The sequence below is a fragment of the Neovison vison genome, chromosome 3 (assembly GCF_020171115.1).
Source record: "Neovison vison isolate M4711 chromosome 3, ASM_NN_V1, whole genome shotgun sequence".
NCBI classification, from domain to species: domain Eukaryota; kingdom Metazoa; phylum Chordata; class Mammalia; order Carnivora; family Mustelidae; genus Neogale; species Neogale vison.
This window is the reverse complement of record NC_058093.1, coordinates 212,736,864-212,761,939: the sequence shown is the minus strand read 5'-3', so window position 1 is coordinate 212,761,939 and position 25,076 is coordinate 212,736,864. Positions and strand designations below refer to the sequence as shown.

The 25,076-nt window shown below is 49.8% G+C and overlaps 1 protein-coding gene across 4 annotated transcripts in view; it reads left to right on the top strand.

The window, feature by feature from the left end:
- KLHL22 (kelch like family member 22) overlaps window positions 1-25,076 on the top strand; it is a 35,758-nt gene that overhangs the window by 4,851 nt on the left and 5,831 nt on the right. For 2 of the 4 annotated variants that reach the window (XM_044243744.1, XM_044243743.1), the window contains exons 2-5: window positions 858-1,123; window positions 10,821-10,986; window positions 14,100-14,818; window positions 20,778-20,970. In XM_044243744.1, coding sequence (XP_044099679.1) covers window positions 897-1,123; window positions 10,821-10,986; window positions 14,100-14,818; window positions 20,778-20,970 — 1,305 coding nt within the window. In that variant the 5' untranslated portion in view covers window positions 858-896. Of the gene's footprint in view, window positions 1-404; window positions 585-857; window positions 1,124-10,820; window positions 10,987-14,099; window positions 14,819-20,777; window positions 20,971-25,076 lie in introns of those variants that run through there. The other 2 variants (XM_044243746.1, XM_044243745.1) reach the window with 2 other exon arrangements.

Genomic DNA, 25,076 nt, shown 5'->3' with positions numbered 1-25,076 from the left:
TGGCAGAGGGAGAGGGAGAAGCAGGCTCCCCACTAAGCAGGGAGTCCTGGGATCATGACCTGAGCTGAAGACAGATGCTTAATCGACTGAGCTCCGCAGGCACCCCTCTTTTTTTTTTTTTTTTTTTAAAGATTTTATCTGTTTATTTGAGAGAGAGCTTGAGAGAGAGAGATCACGAGCAGGGGGGAGGGTAGAGGGAGATGCAGACTGCCCACCAAACAGGGACCCCAATGCAGGACTCGATCTCTGGACGCTGGGATCATGACCTGAGCCGAAGGCAGATGATTAACCGACTGAACCACCCAGGTGCCCTTCTCTCTCCCTTTTTTTAACATAAACTCTGCTCCCAGTTTGGGGCTCGAACTCACAACCCAGAGATTAAGAGCTGCGTGCTCTACAGACTGAGTCAGCCAGGTGCCCCGGTTTTATCCTTTTTGAATGGGAGAGAGGAAGAGCTCTTGAGAACCTGGTCTGTGCTGCTGCTTTATATTCATTGTTCACCAATTTTAGATTTCCCCAACAGGTGGGGTGCTTTTATTTCACTTTTATCATTTGAGGAACCTGAGACTCAGGTTGGTCATGTGGTGAGTCCATGGTAGGGCTGGGGCCCCCACTGAAGTCAGTCTGTCTCTGGAACCCCTCAGAATCTTGAAGGGACACAGGACTTCAGGAAGGAGGCTCCAAGTTTGGAGAAGTGGGTGGGGAGAGGGAGTTCGTGGGTTTAAGACCACAGGGGAAGCACTGGTGAGCTGGTGGAGGGAACAGAAGTGCCATCAGCAGCAGGTGCCACTAGGCCAGCCTGTGCACTGTGTGGTGTTGCTTCTCTGGCTTATTCCCTGTCTCCTCTGTCTTGCCAGCTGACAGCCGCAGCGGTGAGGCCTGGTGTGGTGGTCAGGATGGCGGAAGAGCAGGAGTTCACTCAGCTGTGCAAGTTGCCTGTGCAGCCCTCACACCCGCATTGTGTCAACAACACCTACCGGAGTGCACAGCACTCCCAGGCCTTGCTCCGGGGGCTGCTGGCTCTCCGGGACAGTGGCATCCTCTTTGATGTTGTCCTGGTGGTGGAGGGGAGACACATTGAGGCCCATCGAATCCTCCTGGCTGCGTCCTGTGATTACTTCAGGTGAGTTACATGCACATGTTCTCACAAGTAAAGTAACACAGGCAATCCTGGCTTCAGTAGGAGTTTGTGTTGGCACCCGCAGTGACCAGGTGGGAAGAACCAGTCGGAAGCTGCCAAGTCCCTTGCTCTGCCGGAGCTCCTCCCACTGCTTGTCGTAGTGACTCACCAACACTGAGTGGGACAGAGGGGTCTTTGAATCTGTTTTTCTTTTTACCTTTTTTTTTTTTTTTAAAGATTTTATTTATTTGAGAGAGAGAGAGTGAATGAGAGAGCAGAGCACAAGCCAAGAGAGAGACAAAGGGAGAGGCAGGAGTAGACTCCCCGCTGAGCAGGGAGCCTGACTCTGGGCTGGATCCTAGGACGCTGGGATTATGACCTGAGCCCAAGGCAGATGCGTAACTGACTGAGCCACCAAGGTGCCCTCGAATCTGGTTTTCTTTCAGCTTTCCTGGGACCTGTTCTCTCTTTTCCATTTTTTTTTTTTTTTTTAAAGTTTGTTTACTTTTAAGTAGTCTCAAGCCAGCATGGGTGGGGCTGGAATTCACAACCCTGAGATCAAGAGTGGTATGCTCTTCCCAGCCAGCTAGGCTCCCCTCTTTTTTCCTATTTTTTTTTTAAAGATTTATTTATTTATTTGACAGACAGAGATCACAAATAGGCAGAGAGGCAGGCAGAGAGAAAGAGGGAGCCGGCTCCCCGCTGAGCGGAGAGCCTGATGTGGGGCTCGATCCCAGGACCCTGAGACCATGACCCGAGCCTAAGGCAGAGGCTTTAACGCACTGAGCCACCCAGGCGCCCCCTTTTTTCCTGTTTTTTTAAGAGACAACATGCTTGACTTGACTTGTCCTGTTGCATTTTATAAAATGAATTTTCTGTATCTTGGTATAAAATAGATTTTGTTTCTATTTACTCTGGTTTCCCCAACATTTCATTTTGAGAAATTTCAGATCTGTGGAAAGTTGGAGGAATAATATTATGAACACCTGAATACCAGTTATTAACATTTTACCATATTTGCTTTCTCTTTACACACAAAGACACATACACACCTTTTTTAAGATACTGGCACTTTATGCCTTAGTCTTTCATTCCCCCCACCCCCCAGTGGTGTTCTTATAATGCTAACTAAAAGCCCACATGAACCCTGGTCATCAGGCTTCTGGTCCTGTGGGTGCTGGGGCCTAGGACAAGTGGTCAAGTTGTGTGTATACATTGTCCACACAATCATATGATATATGAAGTTGTGCCTTTTGTGCCCCTTCCCTGGCCACCTACCTTCTCACCCACACCTTCTCATCCTTTTTGTTGTTGTTGTTAAGATTATATCTATGAATTTATTTGTGAGAGTGTGAGCATGCTCACGCATGAGCTGGGGGGTGAGGGCAGAAGGAGAAGCAGACTCCCCGCTGAGTGCAGAACCCCGCTTGGCCCAATCCCAGGATCCTGAGATCATGACCCTAGCAGAAATCAGATGTTCAACCAACTGAGCCACTCAGGTGTACCACACCTTTTCATATTGAGGGCCTAAGCCTCTGACCTTCCTCCTCCCCCACTCCTTGCCCCCGCCCAGCCATGGATTCTTGGTCCCTTGGAGTTTCTGTGGCCTCCTTCATGACCCCATCCCAGCCATTGGCACATTGAGAAGAATTAGTGCCACTGCCCTCATTGTACCCTGGTGAAAGGAGGCTCAGGAATGAGCCCCAGCCACGGCCACCTGATTCCCATTCCAGCCTATTGTTTCATTGTTTCAACTTCAAGTATTGGTTATAGTCCTTAGGGGTTTTTTGTTTTGTTTTGTTTGTATGTTTTTGTTTTAAAGATTTTATTTGAGAGCTAGAGGGAGTGGGGAGTGAGACTGGGAGGGGAGGGGCAAAGGGGGAAGGGGAGAGAGAGAATCTGAAGCAGACTCTGTGCTCAACGTAGAGCCTGATGTGGGGCTCGATCCCACAACTGCAAGATCATGACCTGAGCCAAAAGCAAGAGTCAGGTGCTTAACCTAAAGCCACCCAGGTGCCTCTGTTTTTTGTTTGTTTGTTTTTAAAATAATCTCTGTTCCCATTGTGAGGCTTGAATTCATGACCCTGAGATCAGGAGTCGCACACTCTACTAACTGAGCCAGTCAGACCCCCAAGTTCTCATTTTTTGATTTTAGGAACTATCAAGTGAAGTATTTTTTTTTTAAAGATTTTATTTATTGATTTGACAGAGATCACAAGTAGGCAGAGAGGCAGGCAGAGAGGGGGAAGCAGGCTCCCTGCTGAGCAGAGAGCCTGATGTGGGGCTCAATCCCAGAACCCTGGGATCATGACCCGAGCCAAAGGCAGAGGCTTTAACCAGCTGAGCCCCCCCAGGTGCCCCGTGAAGTTTTTTTTTTCTTTTAATAAGATTTTATTTATTTATTTGACAGAGAGAGAGCACAAGTAAACAGAGTGACAGGCAGAGGGAGAGAGAGAAGCAGGCTCTCTGCTGAGCAGGGAGCCTCATGCAGGACTCGATCCCTGGACTCTAGAATCATGACCCGAGCCAAAGGCAGCTGCCCAACCAACTGAGCCACCCAGTTGCCTCTCAAGTGAAGTATTTTTTCATGGTAAAAGTACCTCCTGTTCTCCAGAAGGAGTTTATAGAGAGCATGACCGGTGGTGACCTAGGGCAGACATGGCCAGGCTTTCTTGCTTCTGCTTTTGCTGTTACTCTGCAATGCTTTCTGCCTTTCCTGTGCCACAGTGTTGTCTTCTGGGCCCAGCTGAGGTACTTCTTCCTCCGGGAAGCTTTCTGTAGTTGTCCTGCACCCTCTCCCAGCCTCTGGCTCTCAGGGTTGGCTCCTCCCTGCAGGAGGCTGCTGACCTGTTGGGGACGGAGAGCTGCATAGCCCTGGATCGCCCTTGTCTTGGGAGGTACCCCCTGCAGGAATCCTCCTTTGGTGTGTACTCTGTGCTAGGCTTAGGGATTGACTAAACTGTACATCTTGGGTTTTTTGGTTTTTTGTTTTTTTAAAAAGATTTTATTTATTTATTTGACAGATTACAAGTAGGCAGAGAGAGAGGGGGATGTAGGCTCTCCGCTGAGCAGAGAACCCGATGTAGGGCTCCATCCCAGGACCTTGGGATCGTGATCTGAGTCAAAGGCAGAGGCTTTAACCCACTGAGCCACCCCAGCGCCCTGGGTCTTTTTTCATATGTGGTAATAACTATCCACTGTACTAATCTTCTGGCTCTCATGACCCTCTCGTGCTTTGCCCTATCTACTTCTGCTGTGCTGGTTCCTGTGCTCCCTGCCTCTGTGTGTCAGGGGGCATAAGTGTTCTGTCCTATATGTGGTCTCTCTGGGTCATAGACCTCTCCTTCATTTCCGTACTGTGAATTAAAAGGTAGTCAACTATAATTGATACTTTGATTTTGAAAATTTGGATAAACTTGATATTTTGTAGAAATTATATATTGACAGAACTTCACCCCTGAAAAAGAATGTTATATTCTCCACAAAAACATGACGCCTAGACATGTCCTGGAGTCATATCCTTTTATGAACAGACTCTAATGTCATTTACGCTTTCAGAGCAGAGAAAGAGAAAAGGTCTTCAAAAAAAAATTTTTTTTAAAGATTTTATTTATTTGACAGTAGCACAAGCAGGGGGAGGGGCAGGCAGTGGGAGATGCAGGCTCCCCCCAAAGCAAGGAGCCTAATGAGGGGCTCGATGCCAGGACCCTGGGATCATGATCTGAGCTGAAGGCAGACCCTTAACTGACTGAGCCACCCAGGCATCCCTATTTTTAGTATATGTGCTGCCGAAGCGAGCACTCACCCAGGCATCCCTAAAATACTTTTTGAAGTATACTTTTTGAATTGGTGAAAAAAGTTGAAAGCACCACTTTCCCCTTGCCCTCCCACGTCACCTCCCCACCTCACTCCTTCACCATGGTAACTCTTTCAAAGTTACTCTTCATCCCTATACTGTTTCTTTTTGTAAACACTAGTCTAGAATTCTGAAACCCCCAAAGCTCTGAAATTTGAAAGTTGTTTGTTTTGTTTTTTTGTTCCACTATGTTGCTAAAACTTTGTAAGTGTATTCAGGGGGTCCCCTAGAGCTGTTTTTGTTAGTTGGTAGCTGTCCAGTCCTTATTTTTGTGGGGGGATGGGGAACTCTGCATTCGGCCACATTGCCATATTTTCACCAGTTTTTGTTTTTGTTTTTTAAATTTTGGTACCAATCTGTTAAACAACAAAGCCTGCCCTAAACTGATATGAGACTGATTTTATTTTTATGCTACTTAGTATATGTCTTTTACATTTTGCTTTGGAAATACTAATGAGTTTGGATGGGAGATACAGACCCAGACCCTGCAGGGGTGTGACATCATATGTGGCATGGGTGCTGTGTCTCTCCAGTTGAAACCTTTTGAATTCTGAAACATACTTGGCCCCCATTAGGGCACTCACTGGAGTTGAGTTGTGGTTTCCTAGCAGCAGAGGCAGCCCTTCTTGCAGAGTGTTCTGTGCTCTTCATGCTCTCCACCTACTTTGTTGGTGCCCTGCTGTGATCTTAAACACATGGTAAGATTTAGCATCTTATATCTGTTTTTTAGTGTACAGCTGAGTAGTGAAGTGTATTCATGCTGGTGCGGGAGGGGTCTCCGTGCTGTTTACCATAGTAGCTATCACCATTTTACATTCCCACCAGCAGTGCACAAGGGTTCCATTATCTCTGTAGTCTCAGCAACACTTATCATTTTCAGGGTTTTTTTGGTAGTCGCCATCCTAATGGTTATGAGGTATGGACTACTTCTTTTTTTTTAAATTAAATTAAATTAAATTTAATTTTTCATTAATTTTAAAATATTTTATTTATTTATTTGAGAGAGAGAGATCACAAGTAGGCCGAGAGGCAGGCAGAGATAGAGGGGGAAGCAGGTTCCCTGCTGAGCAGAGAGCCCAATGTGGGACTCGATCCCAGGACCTTGAGACCATGACCTGAGCCAAAGGCAGAGGCTTAACCCACTGAGCCACCCAGGCACCACCACCCCCTTTTTTTTAAAGATTTATGTATTTTAGAGAGAGAGAGAGAGCGTGCAGGTGCATGGGGATGGGGGGGGAGAGGGAGGGAGAATCTCAAGCAGACTCCATGCTGAGCCCAGAGCCTGACATGGGGCTAGATCTCAGGACCCTGACATCACAACCTGAGCTGAAACAAAGAGTTTCAGCTCTTGGGGTGCTTGGGGTTCCTGGGTGTCTCAGTCGTTAAGCGTCTGCCTTTGGTTCAGGTCATTATCCCAGAGTCCTGGGTTTGATCTCCACATTGGGCTCTCTGCTCTGCTAACCTGCTTCTCTCTCTCCCTCTGCCTGCTGCTCTCCCTGCTGTGCTCTGTCAAATAAATGAATAAAATCGTTAAAAAAAAAAAAAAAAGGAGTTTGTTGCTTAATTGTGCCACTCAGGCACCAGGCATCCATTTTTGGTTAAAACAGCAAAAACAAAAGGGGTGGATATATATTTTATTTTTCTTTCAACCTTTTTTTCCCCTCCCTAACTCTTATTTTGAAAGCTGTCAGGGACACCTGGGTGGCTCAGTTGGTTGAGCGTCTGCCTTTGGCTCAGGTCATGATCTCAGGGTCCTAGGATTGAGTCCTGCATCAGGCTCTCTGCTCAGCGGGGAGTGGTGAGCCAAGGGGCAACTCTGTTTCTTGAGAGGGCCAGTGGTGAGCATGCTTCTTCCTTTCCCTGCCCTTGTGCTCTTGCTCTTTCTCTCTCTCTGTCAAATAAATAAATAAAATCTTAAAAAAAAAAAAAAAAGGCAGTCCTATAGAAGAGCTGAAAGATCCATACAGTGACAGTGAATAGCCTGTGCCCTTCCCCTAGATTCATCAGTTAGCATTTTGCATATTTGCTTCAGGGTAAGTTGGGGATATAACAGTTTATCTGGAAATACTTCATTGCACTTCCAAGAATAAGAGCTTTCTCTACTTTATCTGTAAGAATATTGTAAATCTCAGAACATTTATAGTCATTCCATAATTTTATCTGATTCTGAGTCCATATTCACATTTTCTTCATTGTCCCCCAAATATATTTTGTCTCCTTCCTTCTTACCCTCTTCATTCAGGATCCAGTCAAGGTCCACACATTGCAAGGACACCTCAGAGAGTCAGTGTACCACAGAGCACAGGAGAGCACCCTGAGGGAGTGCATGTGGAATAAAATGTGTAGGAATAAATGTGACATGCCAGTGCCAGCTCTGTGAGCAGGTGACCTCCAAGATCTCCACAGAGACACAGAGGCTGGCCTGTGAGATAGAAGAACCCATCGTGTCCATCACAGAGATGCCAGCTCTCTCTGCATCAGTCTGTATGTGTAATGCATTCCTCATAAAAATACCAAGAGACTTTATGGGGGGGATGGGCGGATTGCACAAACTGATTCTAAAGTCCAGATTTTCAAAAGCAAGCAATGGCCAGGAAGTTACTGAGAAGCTAATAAAAAGAGACTCGCCCTACCCTACGGTCACTCATGTTATGGAGCTGCAGTAATCCAGTCTGCTTCTGGTGGCCGAAGAGATGTGGGAACATTACTGGGGAAGTAGTGACTTTGAACACAGACACAGGCCTGCCAGAAACTTGGTGTGTGGCAAAGAGGGCATCCCAACTTGGGGAAGGAGATGATGGGGTGGCCCTCTCAAGAAACAGAGTTGCCCCTTGGCTCTCATGTTGTACCAAAATAAACTTCAGGTGGAACAGTTTATTGTTGTTGTCAAATGATCCTTTATTGAAATATTTTCCTTTGTAGTTCTTAAGTAACTGGGCATTCCACTACACACAGCACTGTTGACGTCACTTATGTCCTGAGGGTAGCAGCCGGTCAGCATTGCAAGCCACAGCAGGATCACTTTAATGGTTCCAGAGAGTGAATTCTCTGGCTAACGTGTTGATACCCTCATCAAAAGTGACAGTTCCACTGTGCTTTATGTGTTTCTGCTTCTTTCTTTCTCTTGGGAGGTTCCTTGAGGGTTTTGATAATCAGGGCAGAGGCAAAAGGTACCATTTCAATCTAGGCCTGTCTGTTCTATGTTTGTTTTAAATTTTAAGTAGGTTCCAACCCCAACCTGGGCTCAAACTCACAACTCTTGAGATCAAGACTTGGGTGCTTAACCAGCGGAGCCATCCAGGCCTGTCTGCTCTAAAGGATCAGTTTCACTGTAATCCTCAAACCCTTCCCATCACTGGTTGCCTTGGTGATGTCATCACTAACCTTTTTTTTAAATCACTAACCTTTTTTGGATACAGTCCCAGGGGGCCAGTCTTGGGGGCCAGGGCAGACATGGCACCGACTTCCCCACCAGTGCACCTCACGTGTAAGACTTTGATCTCATTGGGGTCAGACTTGGTGCATGGCAAAATGCATCATAAAATCAAAAGATCTGAGGTAGAAAAAAAAGTTCTACTCATTCGAAAATGGGCAGATTTCGTCAAATTGACAAGATAGAGTCTAATAGAAATTGGACAAAGAGCCTGGACTGTTGAAAAAAGAATATAGATGGGTGCCTGGGTGGCTCAGTGGTTTAAGGCTCTGCCTTCGACTCAGGTCCTGATCTCAGGGTCCTGGGATCTAGCCCCACATTGGGCTCTCTGCTTGGTGGGGAGTCTGCTTCCCCCTTTCTCTCTGCCTGCCTCTATGCCTACTTGTGATCTCTGTCTGTCAAATAAATAAACAAAATCTTTTTTTTAAAAAAAGATTTTTTTTTTTAGAGGTTATATGTCTTTATTTATTTGTCAGAGAGAGAGAGAGAGAGAGCACAGGCTGGCAGAGTGGCAGCAGAGGCAGAGGGAGAAGCAGGCTCCCTGCTGAGCAAGGAGCCCGATATGGGACTCGATCCCAAGACACTGGGATCATGACCTGAGCCGAAGGCAGCTGCTTAACCAACTGAGCCACCCAGGCGTCCCAATAAACAAAATTTTCAAAAAAGAGAGAGAGAGAATATAGAAATGGCACTTTAAAGGGTGCCTGGCTGGCTCATTTAGATCTCAGCTGAATCTTGGGGTCATGAGATTGAGGCGCACGTCGGGCTCTGCACTGAGTATGGAGCCTGCTTAGGATTCTCCCTCTCTCTCTCTAAGGAAAAAAAAAAGTAACCTGGGTATATTGCGCTGTAGGTTAAATCAACCATGGTAGCCTTTACATAAAGAGGAGCAGTGCTGTGTATACCATTAAGGAGCCATTTCCAAGATGCATTGTTAAATTACAGTGTAACGTAGAATATAGAGTACATGGACTGCCTTTGGGTGTGGTGCTGCCCTGGGAAGGGCAACTGATGGCCTAGAGCAGAGCAGAGGAGGAGGGCAAGAGGAAAACTTTCACCTTGCTGTGTATTTTAAGTCTTGTACTGCTATATATATTACCTAGTTGAAAAATAAACAAAATGTAAAAAAACTACTCTTCCCTCTCTGTGTAGCTGTCATGTTCAGCCCTGCTGCCTCCCCTGACCACCCTGCTCTTTCGCCCTGAACAGCCTATTAACTGGCTTCCCGGGATGCCTCGGAGGCATCTCACTGATGGTGCCTCCAACCTCACTCTCTGACCCCTTTCCTCCCAAGTCCCTGTCAGCCCAGCTAACCCAGCCAAAGGGCCCTGGTTCCTCCAGTGCTCTTCTAGATTCAGTCCTTCAACATGTTCTCCCTGCCACCAGGCCCTCCCCAGGCCTGCAGGAACCCTCTTGCCTGAAAAGTCTGCTCACACCACCGTCCCAGGTAAAATTCGCTGACAGAGCTTCATTATGCTTGGATTTCAGTCCTGACTCAGTCTTGACTTGGGGGAAGCAGGATCTGGCCCTGACTCACCTGCTCACTTCCTCCTTGCGCTGGCCTGGCTGCCTGTGTACTGAGCTCATCCCTGCCCCAGGACTTGAGCTCCTGTCTCCTCCGCCTGGAATGCCATCCACTGGCTGGTGAGGTGCCATCCAGCCCTGTCTCAGCCTATCCCTGCTCCTCTGCACTCTCTCCCTGCTCCCCCTCTCCCAGCCGGGTGTTCCTAGATCATACACCCTCTTGTGCTTCTTCCTAGCATTTCCGCACTCAGAAATCCCTTGTTCTTTACTTGCTGTCCTTCCTAGCATCAAATTCCTTGTAAGTGGGAGTCTTAACCACTTGACTTGACAGTTAATCCTTTGACTCTAAATGGTACTGGCATTTAGTTAGGTGCTCAGTATATTTTGAATGGATTGACTTTTATGACTTGTTTCCCATTTATTCATTCATCCATTCATTCATGACGTGTTCTGGGCTGCAGCGTGTAATCCAGGAAGTGTATTGTGTATGCAGCAGAAAGCAAGCCAGATGCTGTCCCTGGCTCCAGGAGTCTCAGGTGCCACACCCTGCAGCACGTGAAATGCGGACAGCGATTTCTAGTATGGCTGTCCAAACTTGATCAGGAGCTGGTGGGCACCTTCCGTGGTAAGACTCAGTGCTCAGAGCGAACCACTGTTCTGTTGCACATCACTGCTGGGTCAGTCTGCCTCCTGCTCCCCCTTGCTCTCTGCAGGCTGGGCTGGTATCCTAATTGATACTGATTTGCTCATTATGGGGCTTGAACTCATGACCCTGAGATGAATACCTGAGCTGAGATCAAGAGATGGAAACAGACTGAGCCACCCAGACGCTGCTATGATTGATACAGATTGATATGACAGCACTTTTTCATGTTTTTACTTTGCAGAGGGATGTTTGCTGGGGGATTGAAGGAGATGGAGCAGGAAGAGGTGCTGATCCACGGCGTGTCCTACAATGCCATGTGCCAAATCCTGCATTTCATTTATACCTCTGAGCTGGAGCTCAGCCTGAGCAATGTCCAGGAGACGCTGGTCGCCGCCTGCCAGCTGCAGGTGAGGCTGCCCTCGCTCCAGCAAAGCAGACCCTACCCAGGGGGTAATCCCCAGGTGTCTGCCGGACAGTGGCGTGAGGGGGATCAGCAGGTGAGGGTACCAGGCAGCAAAGGAGACTGCAGGTAGGGCAGAGGCTTGAGGGTGGTGCACGGCTCAGCCAGCCCTGGGCACCAAACCATAGCTGCTCCAAATGCCTCCAGGCCCAGGCTCCTTTGCCCTCTGCCCTTCTGCTGGTTCCTTTCCTTCTGCCTGGGTCTCCCCGTCCCTGAGAAGATCCCACATGTAAACTTGTAGGCCAACCCTGAGGCAGGTGTGTGATGTCCCGTGTGTCCTGGTGTCAGATGAAGCCGAGCTGACCCACAGTTGCCCAGGCCTTTTCTGCTCATCCACCCCACTTGGCCTTGCCAGTCTCTTTGAAACTACTTTTCGTTTTTGTCATTGAATTTTGAATACTTGTTTTCCTACAGAACTCAGAAAGTTTTCTGAGGCTTTGACAGCGTGACTTACGTTTTGGAAGGCTGTGTGACCTCGGTGGCGTTGGTGCAGTCACGCAAGGGCTGGGCCTGCACGTGCCTTTGCTTTCAGGAGCCGTTGTCAGATGGTCTCATGTGGCTGAAGAGACGTCTCATCTTACATTTGTTGAAAGTGAAAGTGAAATGCTATGCTGAATTCATTTTCCTGACCTTTTTTCAGGTCAGAACACATTTGGGGCCATCAGCAAAAATTCAAGTCGGGAAAGCAAAGCTGTTCAGGGGTGTCTGGAGCCCTCACACTGCGGCAGGGCCCCAGCAGTTCCCTGTGCCGTCTCTCTCAGATCGGGGGTGGGGGGCACTTGGCCTCTTGTCGCACTCGCCATCAAGAACGACCCAGGGGCACACAGGGTGGCAAGCTTCTTTATTGCGCTCTCTTCATAGCCTCTCCTCCTGCGCCGCAATCTGGGGGCAGCTCTGTCCCTGGGACGCCCCGCTCGAAGCAGCCCCGTCCGGGGGCCCCGGGGGTCTCTGCCGCGCGCACCGGGAACCCATGCTGGTCCACTGCTCCCGGGGCCCCGCGCTCCTCTCCTACACGGAAGTTCACGCATATATATACAGTTTGCAACAGCCAATGAGCAGCCTTTACATGCAGCGCGCGCATGATCATTCCCTTCCACCACCTAAGGGTCACGCAGTGTTCATGCACCTCTTACATAAGCTGTCAGCCAATCACATCTTAGTTCCTCAAAAGCACATGCGCCATCTTGTTCTTGTTCTGCCAGCGTGGCTCCCGACAGCCTCTGCTTGCTGGGCTGGTTTGACCCTGGCTTGCCATATGCAATAAGTAGATGGACTTGAGCCAGTGTTCCTGAGCACGTTAGCACTTCCGAGGCCATTGTGGGGGCAGCACGGGATGTAGAGCCTCTGCTTTACCTCGAGCAGCTCAGCTTTTGGGGGTTTTATTTTTAACATTGTGGGCTTCTATGCAATGTGTTTAAAGCAAGTCTTACTTGGTATTACAGTTCCAAGTCCATAGGCCCACCATGGTCATGTTTATTCATGTAGCCAGTGACCACGTGCTCCCCTTGTACTGTGCCTGGCCCTAGCTCAGGATCACACTGTTCCTGGTGTCCCCAGAGACCTGGATCTGAATCACGGCAAGACTGTCATCACAGGGTAACCCCCAGAAAGAGCTCCTTCCAGGCCTCTCATGGGGCTCCTGCACTGCTAGGCCTGGGGTGATTCCTCTGTAAGCTTCCCTAGCAGAGGACACCCCCTGTTGTGACAGTGAGGATGGGAAAGAGAGGGTGACATGGCCCCTGGGTTCTTCAGAAGTTGCTTCTCATGCCCACTGAGGGCTCTTTGCTCACACTTCCTCCCTAGAACCTGGTCAGTGTCCTGGCCCGCGACAGATCAGAAGTAGTATTTTAGGAAGAAGAGGCAAAGCAGAAGTGCCAGGCAAGAGAGAAAATGGGTAGTCAAGTGAAGACTTCCAGGACCTAACAGAGCCCTACGGGGACATTCCATCTGGGGCAGACACATGCCTGGCACTTCACAGGTTTCCATTCAGCTCTTGGCTAATGATCTGGAAAGCACGGAGTGTTTTTGAAATGAGAAAAAATATAAAGATAAGATTTTACACGTTTATTGTTAAGCTTCACATACCAGCAGAATTACTTTATGTGTACTGGTTTATTTGTTGATGATGAGTGAAGTATTCCCATTTTTAGAGCAATTTCAAAATCCTCTTTTCCAAAACAACTTAGCAATGCCTGGGCAGCTTTCCCTAGAGCCCTCCTCTCTATCTCCTTCACCCGGCCATGCTCTGATTGTCTCAGCACAGGCTGGCCTCTAAGCCTGTGGCTCACTTCTCAGCTACCACCTCAGCACTGTTCCGTCTTGCCCTCCTTTCAACCCACCAGTTCTGCATGATTGGAAAAGGACAGGTTTCGACCACCTGGGGCCCCTGTGCTAGCCAGAGTCATGCAGGTCTCTCCCCAGGCAGGATGGCTTCTAGCCTTTCAAGAACTGAGTGGGGTTCCCAGGAAGGGTGCTGGGTGAGCATCTGAAATGCCCTGCTGACAGTTCCTAGCTCCTGGGGGGTTCAGGGCCCCGCTACTGGGGTAGGGGGTGGGCATCCCTGGGGCTGCAGCTTGGGCTGAGCCCACAGTTGTTGGGGGGGGGCGGGGGAGAAGAGAGCTGGATGACTTGTAGACAGCCTGGGTTCCCAGGTGCCTTCCAGAGCAGGGGTGGCTGATGTGGTGGCCGCTGAGCTGCCTCTTGATTCTCTGGAGATTCACTACTTTTGATTTGAAAGGGTCCGCTCTGTGCCAGATAGTTCCTGGGTACAGTCTCATTTTCAATTTATTCCTCTCCACTTATAGAGGAGGAAACCGAGGCTCAGAGCAGTTAAGAACGTGCCACAGATCTCTTCCAAGCCTGGATTTAGACCCAGTCAGTCTGCAGTGAGCCCCAGTCGCCTCTAGAGCTGGGGGAGAACAGCAGCGCCACGCCTCCACTTCAGGAAAGGTTGGGGGCAGCGGTGGGGGGCCAGCTGTAGCCAATGGCTGTTATCCTCTGTCTCCCTCACCCAGACACTATTCCCAGCCCAGGCTCGAATGGGGCTTGTTCTCTTCACAGATCCCAGAGATCATCCATTTCTGCTGTGATTTCCTCATGTCCTGGGTAGACGAAGAGAACATCCTTGATGTCTACCGGCTGGCGGAGCTGTTTGACTTGAGCCGTCTGACTGAGCAGCTGGACACCTACATCCTCAAAAACTTTGTGGCCTTCTCTCGGACTGACAAGTACCGCCAGCTTCCCCTGGAGAAGGTCTACTCCCTCCTCAGCAGCAACCGCCTGGAGGTCTCCTGCGAGACTGAGGTGTATGAGGGCGCCCTGCTCTATCATTACACCCTGGAGCAGGTGCAGGCCGACCAGATCTCACTGCACGAGCCCCCCAAGCTCCTGGAGACAGTGCGCTTTCCCCTGATGGAAGCTGAGGTCCTCCAGCGGCTGCACGACAAGCTGGACCCCAGCCCGCTGAGGGACACGGTGGCCAGCGCGCTCATGTACCACCGCAACGAGAGCCTGCAGCCCAGCCTGCAGGGCCCTCAGACAGAGCTGCGCTCGGACTTCCAGTGCGTCGTGGGTTTCGGGGGCATTCACTCCACGCCATCCACTGTCCTCAGCGACCAGGCCAAGTACCTGAACCCCCTGCTGGGAGAGTGGAAGCACTTCACTGCCTCCCTGGCCCCCCGCATGTCCAACCAGGGCATCGCGGTGCTCAACAACTTTGTGTACCTGATCGGAGGGGACAACAATGTCCAGGGCTTCCGCGCCGAGTCCCGGTGCTGGAGGTAGGCGAGGGTGCTCGGCTGCGGTATGGTCTGTGGGTGATGCTGTCGTATGTGAGTTACAGGCTCTGCGGGCTCAGAGGCTGCTTGTGGGGGGGGTTCTGCGAGGGCTGAGGCACTAGCCTTATAAATTAGTCTGTGGCTTGCTGGGGTGCACCACCTTATAAAGTCCAGGTTAATTTGGAGAGTTCGGCCGCGATGAGGCAAGGAAGAAGGCACCAGGCGTGCATGTTTTCACTCTTGTCTTCTCAAAGCCACTCATTGTGGGTCACACACCCGGCTGTCTTGTGGGGAGAGGCTAGGTTGTGAATGACTATGCATTTGGACCGGCTGGACAAGGCTTGGCCTCGGAAGGAGGGGACTGAGTTGCCAGGAGCACTGGGCAGGGCAGCTGCTCCTTCTGTCTTGCCCTCTCCAGCTTTGACATGTCTCATCCCAGGTTCCCTTTGCCCGTCAGCTGTGCTCCGCTCTCTTAACCACAGCCCCTGGTGGAGAGTGGCTTCCTGTCCTCCCTCCCTCTTTTGTAGTATAGAGTCCTCAGCCCAGGGAACTGAAAAAGCCAACAGGCATCAGTGAGCCTCATGTGAGATTTCATTACCCTTGCCTGCCCTGGCGTCAGTGGTGTTGGTGGGCTCGGGGTCCCCCGAGGTCTTCTGAGCAGGCAGTTTTCCAAGAGCAGAAGGTGTGATGTACTATGTATGTTTTTTCTGTTAGGTCTTTATACACAGTTCATGGTTCATAGCTTCCAAAACCCTTGGAATTTCCTAAGAGGAGAGCACTGATTCTGTCTTTTGCTGTTAAGAGAGTTATTGTGAGAATGGCACTTCCAGGTGCCTTCCCTAGGAACTACACTCCGCATTTTAGCATCAAGCGGCCAGAACTTTGAACTTTGTTTGTGACTCTGGAAGCCCCTGAGTGTGAGGGGTTGCTGGTCCCCAGGAGAACCAATCCTGCCCCTTAGAAAGTTGGCATTTTAGTCACACCCTCTGACATTGGGGAGAGGAGAATGGCCTGTTGTTGAATCAGTTGCCAATGGCCAGTGATTTAATCAAGTGTGCCTATGTAGCAAAGTCTTCATAAAAAAACAAAAAGAGAGGGTTGGGAGAGCTTCAGGGTTGGTGACCACCCAGTCTGGAGGTGCTGGGAGAGTGACACACCGTTCTGGAGGGGACGTGGAAGCTCCCTACCCTTTCCCCAGACCTTGCTCTTTGTATCTCTTTCTATCAGGCCGTTCTGGTTTATATCTTTTTATAATAAATGGGTAATCTGGTAAGTGTAATGTTTCTCTGAGTTCTGTGAGTTGCTCTGGCAGATTAATGAAATCCAAGGAAGGGGGTTTTGAGAATCTCTGATTTATGGCCAGTTGGCCAGAGGTACAACCTGGTGCTTGTGATTGGCATTGTGGGCTGGAGGGGGTCACTGGAACCTCCCATTGGTAGCCGGTAGGTCAGAAGCGTGGATAACAGGCTGGGCTTGTGACTAGTGTCTGAAATGGGGACGCTGGGGTAGGGCGGTACCAGCCTGTGGAGTGAGCCATCGTACTGTGGGATCTGATGCTACCTCCGGGTAGATAGCGTTGGGATTGAGTTGAATTGTAGGACGCTTAGTTGGCATCCAGAGGATTGCTTATCGGTGTAGAGAAAATGTCATGCTCCCTGCCCCAACACACACATTGGAATTGAGTGCAGGAACCCGAAAGAGGGGGTTTTGTGGACTGTCCTGGTCTGTAGGATGCTTCCGGCTCTGTCAGTCTATTGAACTGTAGGATGCTTCTGGCTCTGTTACTCTATTGAGCTATCCACTTTTTGGGGCAGAACAGAGGAATCAGGGTAGATTCCCACAGCCTCAGCTACCATTAGATGTCCAGGGCCCCTCCACTGTACTTTGGTGTGATTGTGTGGGATTTGATATGTGTGGGAAGTCTCCCATCTTTTGCAAGCTGAAAGAAAGCTGGTAAGAAAGAGAGAGTGCCAGCTGCTTGCATGGCTATGAGTTAGGTACTGACCAAGTTCACATTCATGTTTCCTTCTTTGGGGGTGGGGGTGGGGTCTGGCCTGTCCTTGCCTCTTGGAAGTGAGCATGAGGTGACTGTGAGGAGAGAGCTCCAGCCCCTTCTGCTTTCTGGGCTCCAGGAAGCAATCACCTCTTTTAAACCGAAGAGACCCAAAGCTTGGCAGCTCAACTGCAGTCAAACACAGGACCGACTGAGTTCAGAAAGGAGGAAACAATATGTTCATTTTCTCCCTAACCAAATACCCTCCACAGTGGGTGTGGCAGCACCAGGTTCAGCCTTCCCTTGAAAAGCCTCAAAGCTGCTTTTTTAGGGGCCTGTTTCCGCGTTGGGAAGGCCAAGGCCAGACCTCCCTGCTGAGAGCAACCCACAGACCTGCAAAACAGACCTCTCCAGGGTGTTGTGGTCACCAGTCCTTATCATACAGTGGGGTGGTTGTGTGCCCACAGGGAGGCTGTGGGGCTTTTCCACAGCGGGGGCTGCTGTCTGCCCTTGGTCTGCCCTTTTACTGACTTGCTATCAGTTTCACTCAGGACCAGTGTAAATTTCCCAAGCCAAACTCTGGAAAATGCTAGTATCGGTAGCAATGTTTGATAACCGCTGCCTCAAACTCCAGTGACAAGTTTGGGTCATCGTGGCAGGTGGGGTGGGTGAGATCTGCCTGGCAGGGGAGGCACTGTGAAGGGGTTGGGGTGCCATGTCTGCCTGGGTGGTGAGCAGGACCCTGGGGTCTGTCACCTTTACAGGGTGGGAGTTCCATCAGTCTCCTCGTAGACTTCTAAAACTGCCGGATGGATCTTAATTGGAATGGTCTAAGAGTTTGGTTCTTTCCTTTCTCCCATTCCTTAATTTATGAGCCTTAGATCTACAGACTCTCAGAATACAAGAAGACAAAATTTGCAATTAGGGTTTGCACTTGGGGTGCTAGGGAATTCTCAGGTTATGTCAGAGCATTGGTATCCAGAACCTGCATGTAAGAAGTCATCTGTCTTGGAGCAAATTGTATTGTACTCCACCCTACTTTTCAAAGTCTGCGTTACTCCACTTTGCTCTTGTGAAAGACCTACATTAGTGCCTGTTTTCACTAACTAGTAGAATTCCAAGGAGGATTTTCGCTTTTACAAAAAGATTAAAAGCGAAGATAGTGTTCGGCATTGGTTTTGCAGCAAGCCTGTACAGAGGCAACATGCACCCTTGAGTGAGAGTGGGCCCCTTCCCTGGAAACTACAGTCAGCATCTCAGCATCAAGTGGCCAGCACTTTGAACTCTGTGAGCATCTGTGCTTTGTATCTGTTTCTTTTGTGCCTCCATTAGCAAGCAGTGACCTAAGGTATCAGAAAAGCCCTAAGAACGGTTATTTTTTGGTCTGGAAACACTCTCATTTTTTCCCCACATGAATTAATTGTATTTGCTTTGTTTTATGCCATTTCAGCTTTTGGTGAAAGGTTTCCAAGGAACACCCTGCTTTCAGATGGGGGAACCTGTGCTGACTGTCCACCTCACCCATGGTCTGTTGGACCCTTCTTAGAATAGCAACTTTTTTTTCTCCCTTAGGCATTTCTGTGGCTATTCATATTTCAAAATATATTTTTAAAATTTCCTTGATTATAATGGATATAGGCATGGGAATGCTTAAGTTGTGGAAACACAGAAGAAAAATGGCCTGCCCGATTTCACAAAGACCTCAGAGCATTTCTTTTTGACTCTAGCTTGCACTTCTGAGTTTGCAGTAGGGTGATCCAAAATCTGCCTTAAAGTGACTAAAACTGTTTATATCTTTATATAGCTCCTTTTTATTAGAAAAAACATTACTTGAGGATTTATTCCAATGAAGTAGAAAATCCAATAAAATGGGAAATGTGGAATATAGGACACAGTGGAGAGATAAGAAGTGAGCACAACTGTGGTTGCGTCTAAATTATTGATGTATAGTGTGTGTATGTGTAGTTTGTGTGTGTGTGTGTGTGTAGTATTGTGTTTGTGTGTGTGTGTAGTATTGTGTTTGTGTGTGTGTCTGAAACCACAAATCCATGAATGCATCCGAGGAAGCTGTGAGGGCAGGAGACCAGAAGGAAGCAAGCGGAAGCATCTGTGGGTCTTATCTCACTCTGGTGGAAGATGCTGACTTGCAGTTGACCAGAAATAGGGGTGGGGGAGACATGTACATGAATGAGTGCCGTGTACAGGAAAGGCAGTGGGAAGCGCCCATCCCAGTCACTTGGCAGGGCCTCCGTGCGTGCTGAGCCCCTGGAATGGCCTTGCTGCCTGTCTCCAGCTAGACCTTGGACTGGCTCGCCCCGGGCCCTTCCTGGTCTCTCCGTGAGAGAGCTCTGCCTTCCCAGCCCCTGCTATCCAGTGGATCATGACTTCTGGGTAGATCACCCTCTCTGTACCTCTACAGTTGAAAGAAGCGTGCTTGTCTGGAGTTTCCCTTCAGGGTCCCTGCACTGAGCACCATGCCTGATCCACATTGGGTGGCCAGCCATGACTGAATGATTGCACTGTTGGTAATTTTTGTTTAAGTCATCGAGCAGACAGTGCGCGATCTGCCCCGAGCTACAATGAGGACTAGGAATACAGACTTGAACCAGTCCTTTACGAACTCCCTTCCGGTGTGACAAGGATCCTTTTCACGTGCATTGTCCTTTCTGAGTCCTTGTGATAGCTTTCATAGGCAGGCAGCACCCTCCCCTCCACCAGGCGCAGAAACTGAGTGAATGCTGGAGCGGGGAGAACTGATGCCTGCACGCACCCAGCTGGACCGGGGCGGGCCAGCTCCCAGACCTGGGTCTCTGTGACCCGTGCGCATGTGCTTTCTCTCCTGTTAGCCCCAGCCGCTGAGGCATCCTGTTTCCTGCCATTCCTGGCTGGCAGGGAGGAGCTGGCTGAAAGGCGCAGGCAGGCAGGAGGAGCCGCAGAGCACATCTCACTCGTGCTTTGAGGCAAAGGTTGAAATCCGTCTGTCCACCAACCGTATATGGCACCGACCAAAGAAAATTCTGTTCCTTCTCTAATGAGCCAGTTGAAGTTCAGCTCATCCCCTTGGAGTTTGTCTTTCTGTGGAGAAACAAAAACCACTTATCTGAAAGCAGCTATAATTATGCACGAGATCTTGAGGAAGGAGACTGCAGAAGCAGGCACTCAGAACTGGTACCAGAGTGGACAACCAGGAGAAAATGGCCAGACTCCATTTGGTGGGGAAAGTGGACTCTGGGGCTCGGGCCCACAGGGTCCTGGTCACTTAAGGCTCTATAATCCTCTGTATTCACCCAAATAGCATACCTGCCTGCATGTCCCGCAAAGTGCCAGGCCTGCGGCATGGAGTGGGGCAGGGCTGAGTGCCGGCAAGGCAGGTGTGTAGATTGGCCTGTGAAGGGCCTCAGCTGCTAGGCTGGGTGAGGATTTTGGTATGAGTGGGGGCTTGCTGGTGAGTGTGGGATCAGGTGAGCAGAGGGAGCACGGGCTTCCTTTCGGACTGGTGAACAGCCAGCTGGAGAGGGCTAGGAGGCCTTTGCCGTGTGGGTCCAGCATGCCAGAGGATGAAGTGAAGGGTGATGTGGGTCTCCCAGGAAGGCTGCGATTGCCTGGGTTGAGTATGCAAATGAAGGCCTTCAAAGGCCGATGAAGGGCAGAGGACTCTCAGAGCTGTGGGAAGGGGTAGTTGCACAAAGGAGTTCGTAATGAAGCTGCTGCTTGGGGATATGACTTTTTGCAAAGGATGATGAAGGAAGATGGGCTCCTGGCCATGCCTTCCAGGCTCTGTGCTAGAGACATACCCATGTTCAGGCATGTAGTGGCCTGCTGGTGTGGCTGTAGATGGGCATGTGCCCGTGTGTTGGGGCAGCTGGGGGGTGGCGGGTTCAGGGTACAGTGGTGGAACAGAAGGTGTGGGCCTGCTGGGCAAACTTTCTGGCCCATCAGTGATGCACTGCCCTCATGTTCCCTCAAAAGGTATGACCCAAGGCACAACCGTTGGTTCCAGATCCAGTCGCTGCAACAGGAACATGCCGACCTGTGTGTGTGTGTGGTGGGCAGGTACATCTATGCGGTGGCTGGCCGCGACTACCATAATGATCTGAGTGCTGTGGAGCGTTACGATCCCGCCACCAACTCCTGGGCTTACGTGGCTCCGCTCAAGAGGGAGGTAAGGAAACCCCTCCCAGAGGGGCCTTTTCCTGCCCTCTTTCCTTCTAGGGTGTGCAGAGAGAGTGGATGGCCAAGCTGGGGAACCAGAACTAGTGGGTACCCCCAAAGACTCTGCATTGTGATTGGGGCAGGGGACTCCTGGAGTTCAGCCAGCCTCCTGGGGAGAACCTCACCAAGTACACACCAGATCCCGTTCCCCGTATTTCATCCCCATCTTGGTCTCGCCACCTTGATCCCAGGAGGCTGCTTTATTTTTTCTTTTCTTAAAAATTTTATTTGAGGGCTCTTGGGTGGCTCAGTGGGTAAATAAGCCTCTACCTTTGGCTCAGGTCATGATCTCGGGGTCCTGGGATCAAGCCCTGCCTCAGGTTCTCTGATCAGAGGGGAGCCTGCTTCCTCCTCTCACCCTCTCTGTCTGCCTCTCTGTCTACTTGTGATCTCTGTCAAATAAATAAATAAAATCTTTTAAAAAAAATAAAGATTTTATTTGAGAGAGAGTCTGAAGCAGACTCCCTGATCGTGGAGCCCGACATGGGGCTGGATCCTATGACTGCGAGATCAGGACTGAGCTGACACCAAGAGCTGGAGGTTCAACTGACTGAGCCACCCAGGCGCCCCCTCCGACCCCCCGAGGAAGCTACTTTAATCCTGTAGTTCAAATGTCGACGAAAACCTTGTCTGTCCCTTGTCTGTCCCTTCCCCTTGTCTGTCCCTCAGCATAGTTGATCTGGTCTGAAGTGTGTTCAGAGATGTTAGACAGGAGGGACACTGTGATAGAGGAGGGCATGGGAGTCTCTGACTTCAAGGGCTTCCTGGGGGGTGGGGCCTTTGAAAAGGCCAAAACACCACTTTAGAAGTTGTATTTCATATTTGTTTGCTTGGTTTTTTTTTTTTGTTTTAAGATTTTATTTATTTATTTGACACAGAGAGAGAGATCATAAGTGGGCAGAGAGGCAGGCAGAGAGAGAGGAGGAAGCAGGCTCTCTGCTGAGCAAAGAGCCTGATGCGGAGCTCGATCTCAGGACCTGAGATCATGACCTGAGCCGAAGGCAGAGGCTTTAACCCACTGAGCCACCAATGTGCCCCTGTTTGCTTGTTTTTAAAGATCATGTGTATCCAGGGGTATCCCTGGGCACTCTAGAGGCAGAGGATGGCATGAGGACACACATGTGGGGCTGTTGTCCAGGCTCTGCCACAAGATCTCCTGCCCTTTTTTTTTTTTTTAAAGAGTTTACTTATTTATTTGACAGACAGCAATCACAGGCAGAGAGGCAGGCGGCGGTGGGGGGGGGGTCCCCACTGAGCAGAGAGCCCGATGCAGGGCTCAATCCCAGTATCCCGGGATCATGACCTGAGCCGAAGGCAGAGGCTTTAACCCACTGAGCCACCCAGGCACCCCGATCTCCTACCTTTCTGAACCTCTTTCCATACCTCCTCTTATCTCTGTCCCCTCTCCAATCCCCCCAAGGCTGTAGTCTTTTACCTCAGGGGGCTGAGGTCTCCCTGATGGGTCCAGCTCTTCTCCCTGGCCCGCAAGGGCTCCGAGGCTGGGGGTTTCCTCCAAGGCAGGGAAAGCTGGCCTGCTCCTTGCTCCTCCGCTTTCCTGGAGAAGGAAGTGCCTCTAGTGGGGTACTCCCTCCCCTCATTCTGGAGGAAGGAAGAGATTTTGCATGGGAAAGATCGGGGGTCGTTGGGACCTGATGGACCCCTGAATTCTCTTCCCTAAAGGAATGAGTAGGAATGGAGGCTGTTGGGCTCCAGGGGTTCTTTGTCTGGAAACTGCAGTTCTCCCATGTGGCCACAGAGGGGCAGCCTCGGCGTTCAGCCGGGTTCTCCCCTGTCAATGTTACTTCTTTCTTACCATTCATTTGTTCAGCTACTATTTATTAAGCACCTACCATATACCAATCCCTGGGGATCCAGTGGTGTTAAAAGATGAGAAAAGTACCCCTCCAGACCATGGTGTTCACAGCCTAATAGAGAGACCACTCTTTTTTTTTTTTTTTTTTAAAGATTTTATTTATCTGACAGAAAAAGACACGGCAAGAGAGAGAACACAAACAGGGGGAGCAGCAAAGGGAGAGGGAGAAGCAGAGTCCTCGCTGAGCAGGGAGCCAGACACAGGGCTTGATCCCAGGACTCCGGGATCATGACCTGGGCCAAAGGCAGATGCTTAATGACTGAGCCACCCAGGTGCCCCAGAGAGACCACTCTTAACCACTAAACAAATCAGTAAAGTAATTGCTAATTGTGCTAAGTGTGGTGAAGGAAATCAAGAGGCTTAAGCTCAGCATTGTCCTGAGAGGGGGCTCTGGCAGGACTAATCTGAAAAGACTTTGGGGGGGGCCATCTGAAGAGATGTTGATTAGACGAAGGTCTAACGAAAGCAGCTGCTGGGAGAAGGAAGGAGTTCCCAGATCAGGATGGGGCATTCCCAATCTGAGAAAGAGAGATGGATGGCATGAGGAGGCATTGTGAAGAGACAAGGATGGAGAAGAGCAGCTCCTGAGCCACTGGGTGGTCCAAGTGGGGGCGACAGTGGCTTGTCTTAGGGTAGAGGCTGTGGGGAAGGAGAGAGCTGGGCAGGTTCAAGGCATAGTTTGGAGGTAAACTGACCAGACTTGCTGATGGATCAGATGTTAGAGAATGAAAGGGGAGAGATCATGGAAGGTCTTGCCCAGGCTCCAGGTTTGAGCACGTGGGTGGATGGCTAAGCTGCCTACCAAGAGGACAGATGGGTTTGGGAATGAAAAAGAAAAGGAAGGGTTCCCTATAGATCATGATAAATATTCCAGTGGGAAATGTCAGTTTGACATTAAAAATCAAGCTCAGGGGAGTGGTCAGCCAGGAGATAGAAATGTGAAGGATTTATCTGGACATGATGGTATGCTGGCCATGGGAGCAGTTGTGATCAGCTCAGAGGAACAGGGATGAGAAGAGGGTTGTGGTGGGCTGGGGGGGGGGGACATCCAGGGAGGGAAACCTGCCAGAGAGCAGGGAGATTTTCTCCTGTGAGCAGGAGGCCCCTGAGGGGGCCCACGGGTCCTGGAGAAGGGAGGTGTGTAGCCCATGTTGCTGTCCTAGAACCCACAGTCAGACATAGAAAATGACTGAGGGAAAAGTCTGTCACACAGCCTCATCTGTTTGTCACATTCTCTTACCTATTTCTTAGGGACCCACATAGTGCTGAGTCCCACCAGTTTGGCATTGCTGATGTGCCCCCAGCAGACCATGAACTCCCTGTCCCAGCAGCAGGTGGAGTGCTGCCTTCCTGTGGTCCAGGGGAGAAAAGTGGGACCTCTGCAGGGAACTCTTCTCACTTAAAACCTCCCCAGAGAACTCACACTTCTGGGAAGTTAGAGTAGGTGTATTCCTCCTAATTCTTGCTAAGTACAACTCAAAACTCTGGACATACACATTAAAAAAAAGACAAAAACCAAAAACCCTTAAGCCTCAGAATGGTTGAGAGAAGGCAGTCTAGCTAGGGGTCTCAGGAACTGAGAAACAACACCATACAGTTATGTGTTCCCTTTTTGCCTCATATATCTCAGACTTACAAGTGAAGAAGTTCATAGGCAGTAGCACCAATGGGAAGCAAACTTCAATGAATGTATAAAAACTGAAATCCTCACTGTGGTCTCTCACATGGACTCATACTGGCTTATGCTCTCTCTCTCACTCTCTCTCAAATAAATCTTTATTTGACAGAGAGACTGCAAGAGAGGGAACACAAGCAGGGGGAGGGGGAGAGGGAGAAGCAGGCTTCCCGCAGAGCAGAGAGCCTGATGCAGGGCTTGATCCCAGGACTCTGGGATCATGGGATCATGACCTGAGCCTAAGGCTCCATGACCTAAGGCAGACACTTAACAACTGAGCCACTCAGGCGCCCCTAAATAAAATTTAAATAATCCTTAAATTTAAAAAATATAAAGGAATAAAGTGGGAAGAATCAGTCTACCTTATTTCAAGACTTAACTACATGGCTGCAGTAGTCACGACTGTGGTGTTGGCAGAGGGTTAGGCGTGGATCAGTGCAGCAGCAAGGAGAACCCGCACAGATAGGCCCACCTGATTTTTGACAAAGGTGCAAAAGCAAATGAAGGG